Source organism: Lissotriton helveticus, chromosome 9 (assembly GCF_964261635.1).
Source record: "Lissotriton helveticus chromosome 9, aLisHel1.1, whole genome shotgun sequence".
In the NCBI taxonomy this organism is placed as follows: domain Eukaryota; kingdom Metazoa; phylum Chordata; class Amphibia; order Caudata; family Salamandridae; genus Lissotriton; species Lissotriton helveticus.
The window spans coordinates 635,577,014-635,590,942 of NC_136070.1; the positions used below are offsets into that span (position 1 = coordinate 635,577,014).

The 13,929-nt window shown below is 47.1% G+C and overlaps 1 protein-coding gene across 1 annotated transcript in view; it reads left to right on the forward strand.

Annotated features, from left to right (window-relative positions):
• The first annotated feature begins 308 nt into the window (after positions 1–308).
• Positions 309–13,929, forward strand: part of LOC144783233 (uncharacterized) — a 67,322-nt gene continuing 53,701 nt past the window's right edge. Inside the window, exons 1-4 of the mRNA XM_078662317.1 lie at positions 309–356; positions 5,541–5,670; positions 6,110–6,155; positions 8,988–9,050. Of these exons, the coding sequence (XP_078518443.1) occupies positions 5,638–5,670; positions 6,110–6,155; positions 8,988–9,050 (142 nt within the window). The 5' untranslated portion in view covers positions 309–356; positions 5,541–5,637. The remainder of the gene's footprint in view (positions 357–5,540; positions 5,671–6,109; positions 6,156–8,987; positions 9,051–13,929) is intronic.

Consider the following 13,929-nt stretch of genomic DNA (forward strand, 5'->3'; position numbering starts at 1 on the left):
TGATTGAGAGGTACGAATGTGCAGCTAGTGTTGCACGTGTCGGTGGATGATGGATTTAAGAATCCATTGTTTCTGGGATTTTTTTGTACCTAATCAATTTGCGGAATTTGCCCTGGTCGTGCTGATAGTATAAACGTGACTTTCTTCTTTAACATTCCTACTTCAGTAGCCCACATGTTTCATTGTTTCCTTGCAGGTGATAAATATGCATCAGGTGTCGTGTGGGGTGTGTGCCGTTAATTACATATTGGGCAACGTGGCAGCGGTGCTATAAAACCTCTTTCGAGGACACACATTTACAAGCACTGAAAGAGCCCGGCACCTTCTCTGCCAACAATCCTCAAACTCACAGGAAGGTAAGTGCTTGAATGTACCCTCTTTGTTCGCGGAGGGTGGGGTTGCTGCCATGTTGGGGTTTGAAGCTGCCGTAAGATGGCGACTTTTTTAGTTTTCAACAAACTACATTTGGAATGTGTACTAATATTGTGTTGAAAATCTGATGAGACGATAATTACGTGCTTAATTTCTATTTCCAAAGAGAAGAATTTTCCTGAGAGTGAGTAAAACGCTCTTCATCTTATTGATCTGTAATATCTACAGATGCACGTGCTATTTAAAAGTGTTTTGGGTATATTCCTGTGAATCTGTATTCCAAGGTTTTTTGAACCCGATGAAAGCAGTTCATATCAATCTCTCAGGTAGGATTAGTTCAGAGTTAGAAGTAGTGTGTCTAGAAAAGTGACTAGTGAACTATAAACTCAGTGTCCGTAAAAACATGCTGTTGAATATGAGAAAATCGGCAGGTTCTCAGTGTAACCCAGTGTCTCAACCCTACAGCAGAAAGAAGTATGTAGACAGTTATTTCCCACGGTTTAAGGTGGTTTGTATTCTAACTGAGTCAGTCATTTCATTTCATTTTGTTACTTTATTTCGGTCAGAGACCATAAAAGTAACAATTCATCAGTGCAAGTACAAATACATCATACCATAAAAGGATAAAAACAATTCAGGATGTGTTACATACTCAATAATAGAACTAGATTGATAAAAACAATAAAACCAAACAGTACAATGTTATACTTTGATATCGATAGAGTAAAAACAATTCATTTAAGATGGATGATTTATGTACTCAAAAATAGCACCAGTTAAGTAAAACAATAAAACCCTACCATACATTAAAGTACATTTGTGTCTGACCAGTCAGAGGCCTAGGTTGGTTGAAGTGGGGACAGAGAGAATTCTGCTCTGATTGGGCCAAATTCTCTCGAGATACTTGCCTACAGAGAAACTTTAACAGAGGACGCACCTACTCTACAGATCCTCCAGGCTATCTTATACTGGCGGCGGGCTCCTAGATAGCGACGTAGGTGAGCTATCAGCTTTTCCACTGTTTGTAGTAAGAAAGAACAAAATAAGGATGAGATGACAGACATAAACATGGGTAGATGGAAAGAAAGAGGAAAGAGCTGGTGGTCAAAGGAAGGTTGCAAGAATGGAAGTAAATGTCGAAAGATATAATGAAGAAAAGGTGAAAACTAGGATGTGGTGAAAGACTGAATGGATCGACCTTTGAGGATGGAAGGGTGAAAGACTGAATAAGCGACCTTTGACCCTGCTTGCAGGCAGGTTGGCCCTACGCCCCTGTCGTCACCTGACTGCCTGGTTCCTGCCTCCTTGCTGCCTCCTTGTTTCCTGTTTTTTTTCGCTTCCCCTCTGCCCTGTGCGCCAGTTCCCCCCGCCCCCCAGCCGTCACGATCCAGCACTTTCCCGCAGCTGCTTCCCCGCGGCCCCACCCCCCTGCACACCCATTCGCCTCCCCGCTCCCGCCTCCCAGCTGCTCCTCCCTCCCAAGCCACCTCATATGCAGGCGGAGAAGCGGGAGCGCAGCGTAAGTGAGCAGCGGGCGCCTAAGGCAAGCCCGTCTGTGCCCGTCCGTGCCTGGGCCGCGCCCAGCGCCAGAACCCCAGGCCCCCGCGAACGCCTTGACACCAGAATCCACTACGACACCAGCACCCTCTACGCACTCAAAGCCTGCTTCCAGGCCGCCCCGAAACGGACCCATGGACCCTTCTCCTGCCACACCTGCAGCTTCACCTGCGACAGAACCACCAAACCTCCAAGGACTGGACCCAACCACCTCCACTGCATACTCCTCAACACCCGCTCCGCATGCAAACACGCCGTCGAGCTCTGGGATCTGCTTGACACCTCTGCCCCAGATGAGGCCTTCCTGACCGAGACCTGGTGGAACGACTCCTCGGCGCCCGACATCTCCATAGCCATCCCGTACGGCTACAAGATCACCTGCAGGGATCGCGCCAACGGAACCGGAGGAGGAATAGCCATCGTCCACAAGTCCACCCTCAAGGTCACCACCCATGCAGACGACACCCTCAAAACCGCCGAACACCTGCACTTCCAGATCCACACCGACCCCAGCACCGCCCTCAGAGGAACACTCATCTAGAGACCCCCCGGGCTCAGTTCAGCGACTCCATCGCCAACCTCGCCAGCACCCATGCACTCGCCTCCACGGACTACATCTTCCTCGGGGACCTGAACTTCCACCTCGAGAACAACAATGATGCCCACTCTGCCACCCTGATCGACAACCTCGCCAACCTCGGCCTGAGACAACTCATCACCGCACCCACCCACGCCGCCGGCCACACGCTGGATCCCGGCTTCTTCACAGGCTCCCACGTCGCCTTCGACCGCACCACCGAAATCCACTGGACCAACCACCACTGCATCCATTTCACCTACAAGACACCAACCACGCACCACCGCACCCAACAGCAGCCTCGCCGCTGCTGGAGCAAAGTCACCGAAGACCAGCAGATCACCTCCTTTGCCAAGAACCTACCCACCGACCCCACCAACCCAGATGCTGCAGCCGAAACCTCAGACAGTGGATCAACAACTGCACCAACACCCTCGCACCGCTCAAGAAACCCTCCAACAGCCACGCCAACAAGAAAGCCACCTGGTTCACCGACGAGCTCCAGACCTCGAAACGCGCATGTCGGAAACTGGAGAAGACATGGCTCCAGGAACGCACACCAGACAGCCTCGTAAAGGAACTCTCCAACCCCAGCGCCAACGCCAACGGCAACCCGCCCTCACAAGAACTGTGCTATCTTCTTCCACCGCAAGACCGCTGACATCCACGACAGTTTCAACACCACGACCGCCCCGACTACGCCACACTCCACCTCCCCTGTGAACACAACCAGCGCCAACCACCTCACCTCCTGGTACAATGTCAACGATGACGAGACACGCAAGGTCATGAACTCCATCCACTCAGGATCTCCGTCTGACCCGTGCCCACACCACGTATTCAACAAAGCAGACTCAGCCATCGCACCCCAACTGAGGAAGGTCATCAACATCTCATTCGACACAGCAACATTCCTGAAAAGCTGGAAGCATGACGAAATCAACGCCCTCCTCAAGAAGCCCAAAGCAGACCCCAAGCACCTCAAGAACTTCTGGCCCATCTCCCTGCTCCCGTTCCCGGCAAAGGTCATTGAGAAAACCTGCAACTGGCCCGTCACCTGGAAGACATCAACATCTTGGACCTGTCCCAGTCCGGAATCAGACGAAACCACAGCACCGAGACTGCTCTCATCGCTGCCACAGACGACATCAGGCGCCAACTAGACAATGGCGAAACATCAGCCCTCATCCTCCTGGACCTGTCAGCCACCTTCGACACGGTCTGCCATCGCACTCTAAAGACACGCCTCCTAGAAGCCGGAATCCAAGAGAAGGCTCTTGACCGGACCACTTCCTTCCTCTCCGGCACAACTCATAGTGTCCGCCTCCCACCCTTCCGCTTCGAAGCCACCGACATCATCTGCGGCGCCCCCCAGGGCTCATCCCTCAGCCCGATGCTATTCAACGTCTACATGGCCCCCTCGCACAAGTGGCCCGCCATCACAACCTCAACATCATCTCCTACGCCGACAACACCCAGCTCATCCTCTCCCACACCAAGGACCCACACACCGCCAAAACCAAGCTTCATGAGGGAATGAAGGCCGTTGCCGACTGGATGAGGAGCAGCCGTCTGAAGCTGAGCTCGGACGAGACGGACGTCCTCATCCTCGGACCCACCCCCTCAGCCTGGGACGACTCCTGGTGGCCGACCACACTGGGAACAGCACCAACACCCACCGACCATGCACGCAATCTAATATTCATCCTCGACTCCGCCCTCTCCATGTCTAAGCAGGTCAACGCCATCTCCTCCTCCTGCTACAACACCCTTGCATGCTCCGCAGGATCTACAAGTGAATCCTGACCGAAACAAGAAGAACGGTGACACAGGCCCTTGTCAGCAGCAGACTGGACTACGGCAACGGACTCCACGCAGGAATCCCAGCCAAACACATACGACGACTACAACGCATCCAAAACGCCTCCGCCTGACTGATCACCATCGTCCCCTGCCGCAGCCACATCACCCCCACCTGAGAGACCTACACTGGCTCCCCATCGACAAGAGGATCACCTTCATGCTCCTCACCCACGCACACAAAGCACTCCACAATGCCGGACCAGCCTACCTGAACAGCAGACTCAGCTTCCATACCCGCCAGCTCCGCTCCACCAGCGTCGCCCTTGCCGCTGTCCCCCACATCCAACGAACGACCTCCGGCGGCAGATCCTTGTCCTACCTCGCCGCCAAGACCTGGAACACCCTCCCTACCCACATACGGCAGACCCAAGACCTACCCGCCTTCAGAAGACTCCTCAAGACCTGGTTCTTCGAGCAGTAGCACCACCCTCCCACTCCCCTCAGCGTCTTGGGACCCTCACGGGTAAGTAGCACGCTTTACAAGTACTCTGATTGATTGATTGATTGATTGATTGATTGATTGATCGAAGCATGAAAGAGTGGGAAGATGGAAGAGCACAAGGATAGATGGAAGAGTGAAATGATCAACAGATAAAAGGGTGAATGGCGGGAAGGATGAAGACTGGGCAGATGGGGAAGATTGGAAGGATCGATAGGAAAGGAAGGATGGATGAATGATTGGATTAATATTTAAATGGGGAAAGCATGAATTTATGAATTGATGGAAGGAGGATGAGAAGCTAAACAACATTCACTGAAGGGAATGTTTGCTCACTTGGCATGCTGGGTGTGATCATAGTTATGGTTAAAGTGGAGGTATTTTCATTTTCTACCTCCTCCCTAGACTACCTCCACAATATTTTGGTAGTTGATATTTTTGCTACATCATTCTTGCAGCATGATATTTTTGTGGTCGATATTCTAACATACAAGTGAAAAGAAAAGTGAGCAAGAAAGGTAAAGCAAGCTAAGGAGTGAAAGAAATAGGCAGAATGCAGCATAAAACAGGGAAAGAAGCACTGACAACAAAGAAAGAATGTTCAAGGCAGTGAGGAGTGAGATGGCAAGGGAGATCAAAAGGAAGAAAGAGTGGAGTTGAGCTAAACAAAATATGTCAAGCAAAGTTGTGCATTTGGGATTATCAAACTAATTAATCCTAACTTTTCTGCAGGTCGGCCAACAAGAAAAACAGTCAATCATTAGCTCATAAGGACATCCTTGGTGTGCTGTGGAACTGAATCCGAAGAAAGCCAACAAACAACAGAGTCATGGCCCAAGACAGAGTGCATCAGGACTGCCAGGTAAAGAGACAGATGTAAAAAACGTAGAAACATCAAAAAGTATCTGGAATCAATAAGGGCTTCTGGTGTACTTGAAAGAGAAGATTGGAAGTGTGGTTCTCTTTCACATCCACAACATTCTTTCTTGGCTGTGCAAGGGGAGATGTGATGCTCACAAATGCCAATATGAAACACAAAGAGGATGTGTGGTACAGCATGAGCACACACACATATCTCAGTTGCAAATTCATCTTGTTCTTTACTGTTATTTTTAACTATCGTTTGTATATCGCACCCTTATTGAGGCTTCGTAGCGCATTTCAGTAGCACCTCTTCATGGTTAAAGGCAGCATCAAGGCACGCCTACCACAGCTCCTTGCTAGTACAAAGCAGACCCAAAGCTGCTCAAGGCCAAGCTTGATCTCAGTTCTAATGCAGTCACTGTCTTATGTTTGCACAGGATACATCAGTCAAGAGTTGCTGTTGCTGTGCCACTCAGTGTTTCAGTGAGTATTTGGTTATTTTACTGCATTTACATTTCTTGTTTTATTTTGGGAATTCTTGGTGTTTAATGGTTGAGTTCCCCTGGAAATTCAAATCCTTCAATTTGGAAATAATATGTTTCTTGTCACTGCTTTTCTCACAAATGCACATTAATTAGTTCCACTTTTACGCCTAGGCACTGCTGAGCATCTCCATGAATGGATCACTGATGGAGTCTCCACCCTCATCTCCATTCATGCCTTGACATACCATGCGGCACAAGCATCTTCACAGATGACCGGCCATTGCAGTCTCCAGGTCCCTGTGGTTTTGGGGACCTGGAGCCGTATTACTCAGAGTGCCTCAGGGGTGCAAAGGGCATGTGTGCCAGCTTGGTGCACCCCGGGACACTGTGGTATTACAGAAGGGGCATCAGACGCTTCTGCTGCCCATTCTGTATTATAGAGAGCTCTGGTACACATGGAACACCAACACTATCATTAGAGGGTGTTTCCTCATAAGCACGGAGGCGTGAATCCATGCAAATGAGGGAATCACTTTGCCTCTGCCCCTGCGCCCTATTTTGTGCGTAGACAAGAGGCAAACATGACTATAGGAGGCGCCTGCTCAAGACAGCCTTCTAGAGGGGAGAAAGGGAGTCCAATGGACCTCACAGACATCCCCTTGAAGGCTGGTGCAGTCACTCACTGCACCCACCTGCAAGGGGATCTCTCACCCCTCTTGAAAGTGCAAGCGGGTGCCACCTGCACAGTGAAACACAGAGCGGCTTTGAAGCAGCTGTGCTTTATTTCTCTTGAATGCGCTGTACCCAGGGCAGCACTAGTTCGCGGATGCCCTGGGGACAGAGCCTTCATGGAAATATTGTGCAATATCCCTGTTGGCGCACGTCGCATATACTTAAAGGTGCACCATTGCACAAAGAGGGAAAGCCACCATATTTGTTATACGGCCCCAGATGTACTATGGGCTGAAGGCAGTTGGTGTTTGTACACACCGAACGCCTTGTTACCATACCTTCCTTTTCCACTGTAATAGATATATTACTCTTGAGCACAAAATCAACATTATGTAGGATTTGCAGAATCCTGTCCTATTAACATCAATGGGGCATTTTCTGTCTGCGAATGGTGCAGAATGGTAGGGATGGGGGACTGCAAGAGACAGCGGACCTCATCTTGTCCAGGCCTTTGCATTCTTAAACAACATTTTATCATTCTACTTCCTGCGCTTTAAAAGAACAGGAGCTGCAATCAAAAAATAGAATACGCATTTGGCAAATGCCTTGCTGGGTGCCTGCAGCAGTACCTTGGAACTCTGACGGCTCCCCATTCCCAATATCCCACATTTGCAAAGTGGAAGATGTCCCTCAGACACTACTTCCATGAGAATGGATACCGCCGCTTTGGGTGTTAGAATTCAATCAATGATTTACAACAGTTATTTGTTGAGGCTGGGGCCTGGAAAAAAGAGTGTTTTCAGCTGGTTAGCTAGATTTTATGATACAAAACGTTTTGAACTTAATGCATAATGGGGTTGGGAGCCACAGAAGAGCTCTGAAGATAGGGATGATGTGGTCACACTGAGGTAGGTGGTTGTATGTAGCATTGGCTTCTTGGGGTGATGGTGGAGTCCATTATGGGCCAGATGTGCAAATATTGGGAATAGTGATTTCCTAATTGCGATTTCTTTCAAATTGCAATCATGAAATTACTATTCCTAAGGTATGAAGCTTGTTGAGTTTCAATTAGCGACTCCTAATGGGCCGTAAATTGACCTACCTCATAAATATTAATGAGATAAGTCGCAGTTTGCGGCCCATTAGGAATGATAGCCATCACAGGGATGGTTTTCTGCCAGGGTTCGCAGACCACCTTGTCTGTGATTGCTTTTGATTAAAGCAACAATTTTTACTTTGATACGCAGCCGTTTAACTTTATGAAAAACGTGATGTTTCAAAAGAAAAAAATGAAACGCTTAAAATTCATTAAGAGTAGGCAGTCTGGGACCACTGCCTGCTCTTAAAAAAATATTTGTCTTACGTTCTCAAAGGGAAAGTGGTCCCATAGTATCCATTCCCATTTAGAATGGGTTACTACCAACTTTGAATTGGTGGTACAATATTTATGTTTTGTGAAAAAAATGTGTTCCCAAAACATTATTACATATCACTGCGAATCGCTGTTTGGAAGGGAAGCCCTATACACCCCCCTTCCAAATACGGATTCGCAAACCAATCTTGCGATTCAGTAACAACTTAGAAGAGAGATCTGGGGTTTCCATATTTATAATCTAAAAACAAATGGCACATATTGAGTTGGATGCCTAGACTTCCCTTCAGAGGGCAGAAAGGTAATGGAACCTAGAGTGAAACGCGTGCTGGAAAAAAAGATTTTACATGAGTTCTTAACTTAAGAAGTAGAGTAACAGTGTGGTATGAACTTATTTTGCAATTGTAAATTATAATTCACTACTGAAAATAGGAAAGAGCAACAAATATGAGGAAAAAAATGCTTTTGAAATGAACTAAAAAGAAAAATCAATTGCTGTGTGACTTGAAACATGTTTCGCTGAGAATTCCAAGAAGTAAAGGGCTGATAATTATAAGACAGGAAGAGATGAGAATTATAGAAATAAGTGGGGCCCGGATGGCCTTTAAATCAGCTCTGTTTTTTATGCTAACCTGTTGGCGAGAAGGTGAGGTGCTTAGGGACTGAAAGTTTAATTTGAAAGTTGTTTTTTTCTTTATTTAACTTTTCTAAATAGCTTCTACTTTTAGTATCACAGATGAGTAGAAGTAGGCATTTCAGAGATTGATATGTTTTCTTCTTTTTCAGAATGGCTTCTTGGTCTAATGTCACTTGTTTGGATAGCACTGAGCATCGCTGAGATTGTCATTGGTAAGATCAAAGGATCTCATTGCCTCCTTGTACTCTTTCGTCTCCCCTCCACCCTGACATATGCATCCCCTGTTCTATCCTCTTTTCATCCCTCTTTCCAGTTCACCTCATGAGATTAGAATATACCACCCCTCGAAAGATTATTTTATGCTCAATGGATACATACCTATAACCTGTTGGCTAGTAAGGCCTTATTTGGTGTACGACATGTGATTTGGGCTCTACCTCATTAACTAGGAAATGGTCGATCTTTGTCCATCTCTTTTAAGAAAGATTTTATTATAACTCGCGACAAACAGTTGTGACACTTTGGTTTGAGGTAGATCATTAAGTCCATACTACACCCCACAAAGGGGTTATCTCCGGTGACTGGCCCACCCCAAACTCTCCACAAAATAAGGCATTCTAATTTCACCATATAAAGGAGATATCTCTTGACTGTTGGCCATTTGCTATGTTTTGAAACTCAATAAATACATGTAAAGTAGTCTCTGTTGGAAACAGGCCCAAACAACATCTCTGGATAGTTCTTTTTTAAATATCTCTTTTGGCCAAAACCCCAATGCTACTCGCCCTTTAGCACTTTTTTTTTCTTTTGGAAGAACAGAACTGCAAGCACCAAAATGCACTGAGACAAATGTATGAGTAGCCGGGAGGGACTCAAATGTTTCCCCATAGCCTAAAGAGAGCTGTCATAGTGAATTAATTGAGTGTCTCTTAAAAATAGTTCTCACCTCCCCAACTGTTATCCAAAGGCAAGAGGTTGAGTGAACCTCTGTCAATATTCAGGATGTGACTCACCTCACCTCTTGAAATTATTGCAGGTAACTCATCGGAAGGGAATCACGTTGGTTTCTGTGTTTAGATTCAACCAACCTAAGCATATTCTCCACAATTTTCATCGGATAGGATTTCATTGACATTCTTGCTATGACTCTGCTGATAAGCATGAGCTCGTTCGTGTCACATTGTTGTGAGAGCTCTGAGGTGTGACTGCAGGTGTTATATAATGCCTCACAACTTATAATTGAGGCAGTAGTGTGAGTCATGGATTGTCAAGTGATCCCAAAATGATCCGATGAGTTATAAGAAAAGCATTTAAAAACAATTAAAATAATAGATTGAAAGAGTTAGCTAGAACATGAAACTGAGTGGTAGGAAGAGAGAGTGAGAATGTGAGTGAGAGGAGAGAGTGAGAGTTAGAGACAGTGAGAGAAAGAAAGAGAAAGAGAGGGTCCAATAGAAATGATTGATTGGTAGAGGGCTAGAATGAGAGCAAAAGAACAAATCAAAGGTGGGGATGACGATTGGAGAAAGGGAGGAGAAAAGAATGAGAAAAAGACGGTGACAAGGCACAGGTGGTCTAAAAGGAAAACCAGAGTCAAGTCAGAAGGTGTGTTAAATCACATGTTTTTAAGCTAAACTGCTTATGCCCCCATTTCAAGTGCATTGCTAAATTCTGATCCCCGTGTAAACTAAGGGATGGGGATTCTGAGTTGTGTTTTAAACATACCCTCACAGTTTTCCCTAATGGAATACATTAAGGAAAATGCCTTTAGAAATGCCAAATTATGTTAAGTAAGTTTGTGTGCATACAAAACAGTGCTGCATGGAACAATTGAATTAATATCAGGCACTGGTAATCACTCAGGCTGCATCCCAATCCTTCGTTATTTTGTACACAATGCCGACTCAGTTTAGACCCAGCTATATGCAAATCAACATCAACCCTGCTCCAATAGGAACAGTCCAGTCCGAAATGCCAAGCCAGGTCCCCCCTGAACCTAAATACAAGCAAACCAGAATTTGTTGTGCTACCATAATATTTTGCCATGTTTTGTCTCCGTTGTAAGATAAAACTAGGACGAGGAGGCATTTACCATAACTGGGGTGGTAAATACCTCATCCTTGGATAATGGTATTACCAAGTGTGGTAAATGCCTTAACTAACCTAACTTGCAAGGAGGTCCATAGTCTTTCATCAACAAACCACACATCTGCAAATCCCTGCATGGGTTTGTCTAGGAATGTGCTTAGTGTCCAGGAGATCTGAGGCCAAACTGTGTGCTTTCTATAGCATTTTAATAAGACTAGTTCTTCCTATCAGGTGAGTCTGGAGTATCTGACAATGTGTTATTTCCTGGTAGAAGATCAAACTAAATATCAGCCACCCTACTAAAGATTTCTTTGGCAATTTTTTTTTTTTTTTTTTTTTTAAACAAAACTTTATTGACAAATTGGCGCAGAAGTTATTTTCAACATGTTCATTGCTTGTATCCGATACATATTGTGTTATGATGGCTGTGTAGACGGTTAAGTGACAGGATAGAACGGCGTACAAGGTCACTATACACAATGTATAAAAAAGAATGAGGTACATAGAATTTCCTTATAACAGCATATAGGTCAACATTCCACAGTCTGTTCCAGTTCGTATTTTGCCCACCTATTATATACTGTAGTTAGTGTTCAGTGACTTCTGCGTATGGAAGGAAAATGATCTCTTCAAAGAAAAAAAAGGAACATAACTAATGTCATCACCACTATATACAATTGTGCTCTGTCATAAAATGGTGTCCTCCACTGCATAAAGCTCACACACCGGTTCATAGTTTACAGTCGCTGCTCCCTCCACCCCCACACAAATCAGAGATCTTCACATCATTCCGCCCCTCTACTCATCCTCTTCCTCTGACTCCAGTTCTTCATCCTCCGGCAGCGGGTCACATGGCTCCCCCCTATATTTATTCCAAGGTGTCCATACTCTGTTCCATTTACGCGGACAAGCCCGCAACATATAAACCGCCCGTTCCTTCACCATGAGGAGGTCCATATTTCTGACCCAGCCCGACACTGTCGGCAAGTCCGAAGCACCCCATTTTTGTGCTATGTCCCTTTTTGCCACTGTCATAGCCAATGTGGCCCATAACTGTTCATACTTGTTCAAATCAGTAGGATCCCAAATGTTTAACAGACATTTGCGGGGCTCAGGCAGGAGCGATATTTCAAGGGCCTGGGAGACTGTACGCATAATTTGTTTCCATACCTCTTGAAGCAATGGGCAGTCCCATAGTGTATGAAGCAGGGACCCCTCCTCCCCGCAGCCCCTGAGACAGAAGGGGTGTGGTGTCTTCTGTATCCTGTGCAAAAGTGTTCTGGTATAGTAGGTGCGGTGTAGGATCTTGAGTTGTACCAGCCTAAACCTAGCTGAGATGCCCACCTCCCTCGGCGAGGCCAACGCCTCGTTCCATTCTGAGTCGTCCATATCCCCGAGTTCCTCGGCCCATCGCTCTCGGAGCTTCTGTGTGGGATCCGGCAGGTTATTAACTAGTTTTTTGTATGTAAGGGAGGTTGCCTTCTGTTCCATGAAGTCAGTTAGCAATCTGTCCTCTAGTGGGGAGGATTCTGGGAGTATTGTGTCGGGAGGGATTGCGTGCAGTAGGGCGTGCCGGATTTGCACATACCTGTAGGTTTCAGTGGGCCCCATATCATACTGTTGTTGCAGTTGTGTGAATGCGACCACTGAGCCCTTATCCCAAAGGTCACCTACAACCGAAATTCCTATTTGGTCCCATTGTGCGAAACCCTTACTGGCTCTTAAGTTCCCTAGCGATTTCGTGTCCCACAATGGCGTCATATTCGTAATTTTCCCCTGCCATCCGAGTCGGGACTGTGCTGTATGCCACAGGGACACCGTGTGCAGTGTCGGACCGATCAGTCTACGGGCCCTTGCGCGATTGTATAGTACCGCGAGCATGCCGTCCGTTCCCAATTGTGACCAGTCCGCTTGGTATGCGGGGTCCCCCCGCGGGACGTGGATCCACTGATTTATTATCTTAAGCTGGGAGGCCCAGTAATACAATTGAAGGTTGGGTAATGCAATCCCTCCCTCGTACCAGCTTTTGACTAATTTATCGCGGGCTATACGAGCTGGGCCATTGTTCCATAGCAGCGCAGACACAAGTGCAGCGACCTGTCTGAAGTAGCGTGGGTCCACCATATAGGGAGTATTCTCCAACACGTAAAGAAATCTAGGAAGAGCCATCATTTTGTATAGTGCTGCTCTCCCAAGGAGGGTTAATGGCAGGGTGGCCCAGTATTTAACGTCTGCACGGAGACGTGCCAGAGGCGGTACCAGATTTGCGTTATAAAAGTCTGTCGCATTAGTGGTGATAATAATGCCCAGGTACTTAAATGAGCCTGACGCCAATTGTAGGGGGCAGTCATCTCGCAGTGTTGGTTCCGGGCCCTTGAGTACGAAGATGATAGATTTGGACCAGTTAAGGGTGTAGCCAGATGCCTTCCCATGCTCGTTGCATAGGGTCAGCAGGGCAGGGATACCTTCGTTGGGATCGGTCATATAGATCAACATGTCATCTGCATACAGTGACACTTTGTCTTCCCACCCGTCCTCCCACGTGAGTCCCCGAAACAGTGGTGTTGCCCTAAGTAGAATGGCCAGCGGCTCAAGCACCAGCGCAAAAAGTAGGGGCGATAGCGGGCACCCTTGTCTCGTTCCACGACCTAACGGAAAGGGTTGTGAGATGTGACCATTCGCGACCACTTGTGCCATTGGCGACCCGTACAGCAACCGGACCCACGCCATGTATTTCGGTCCGAAGCCCATACGGGCCAGGACTGCAAATAGGTACTCCCACTCCACAAGATCAAACGCCATTTTGGCGTCTAGGGATAGGACGACTGCCTGTTTGGAAAGGAGATGTGCTCTCGCCAGGACCCCATGCACCCTCCGCAAATTCAGTGCTGTGCTCCTATGCGGCATGAAGCCCGATTGGTCTGGGTGTATCAGAGTGTGCAAGTGCGCCGGCAGGCGGCTAGCCAGGAGCTTCGCAAGTATCTTTGCTTCAACATTGAGCAG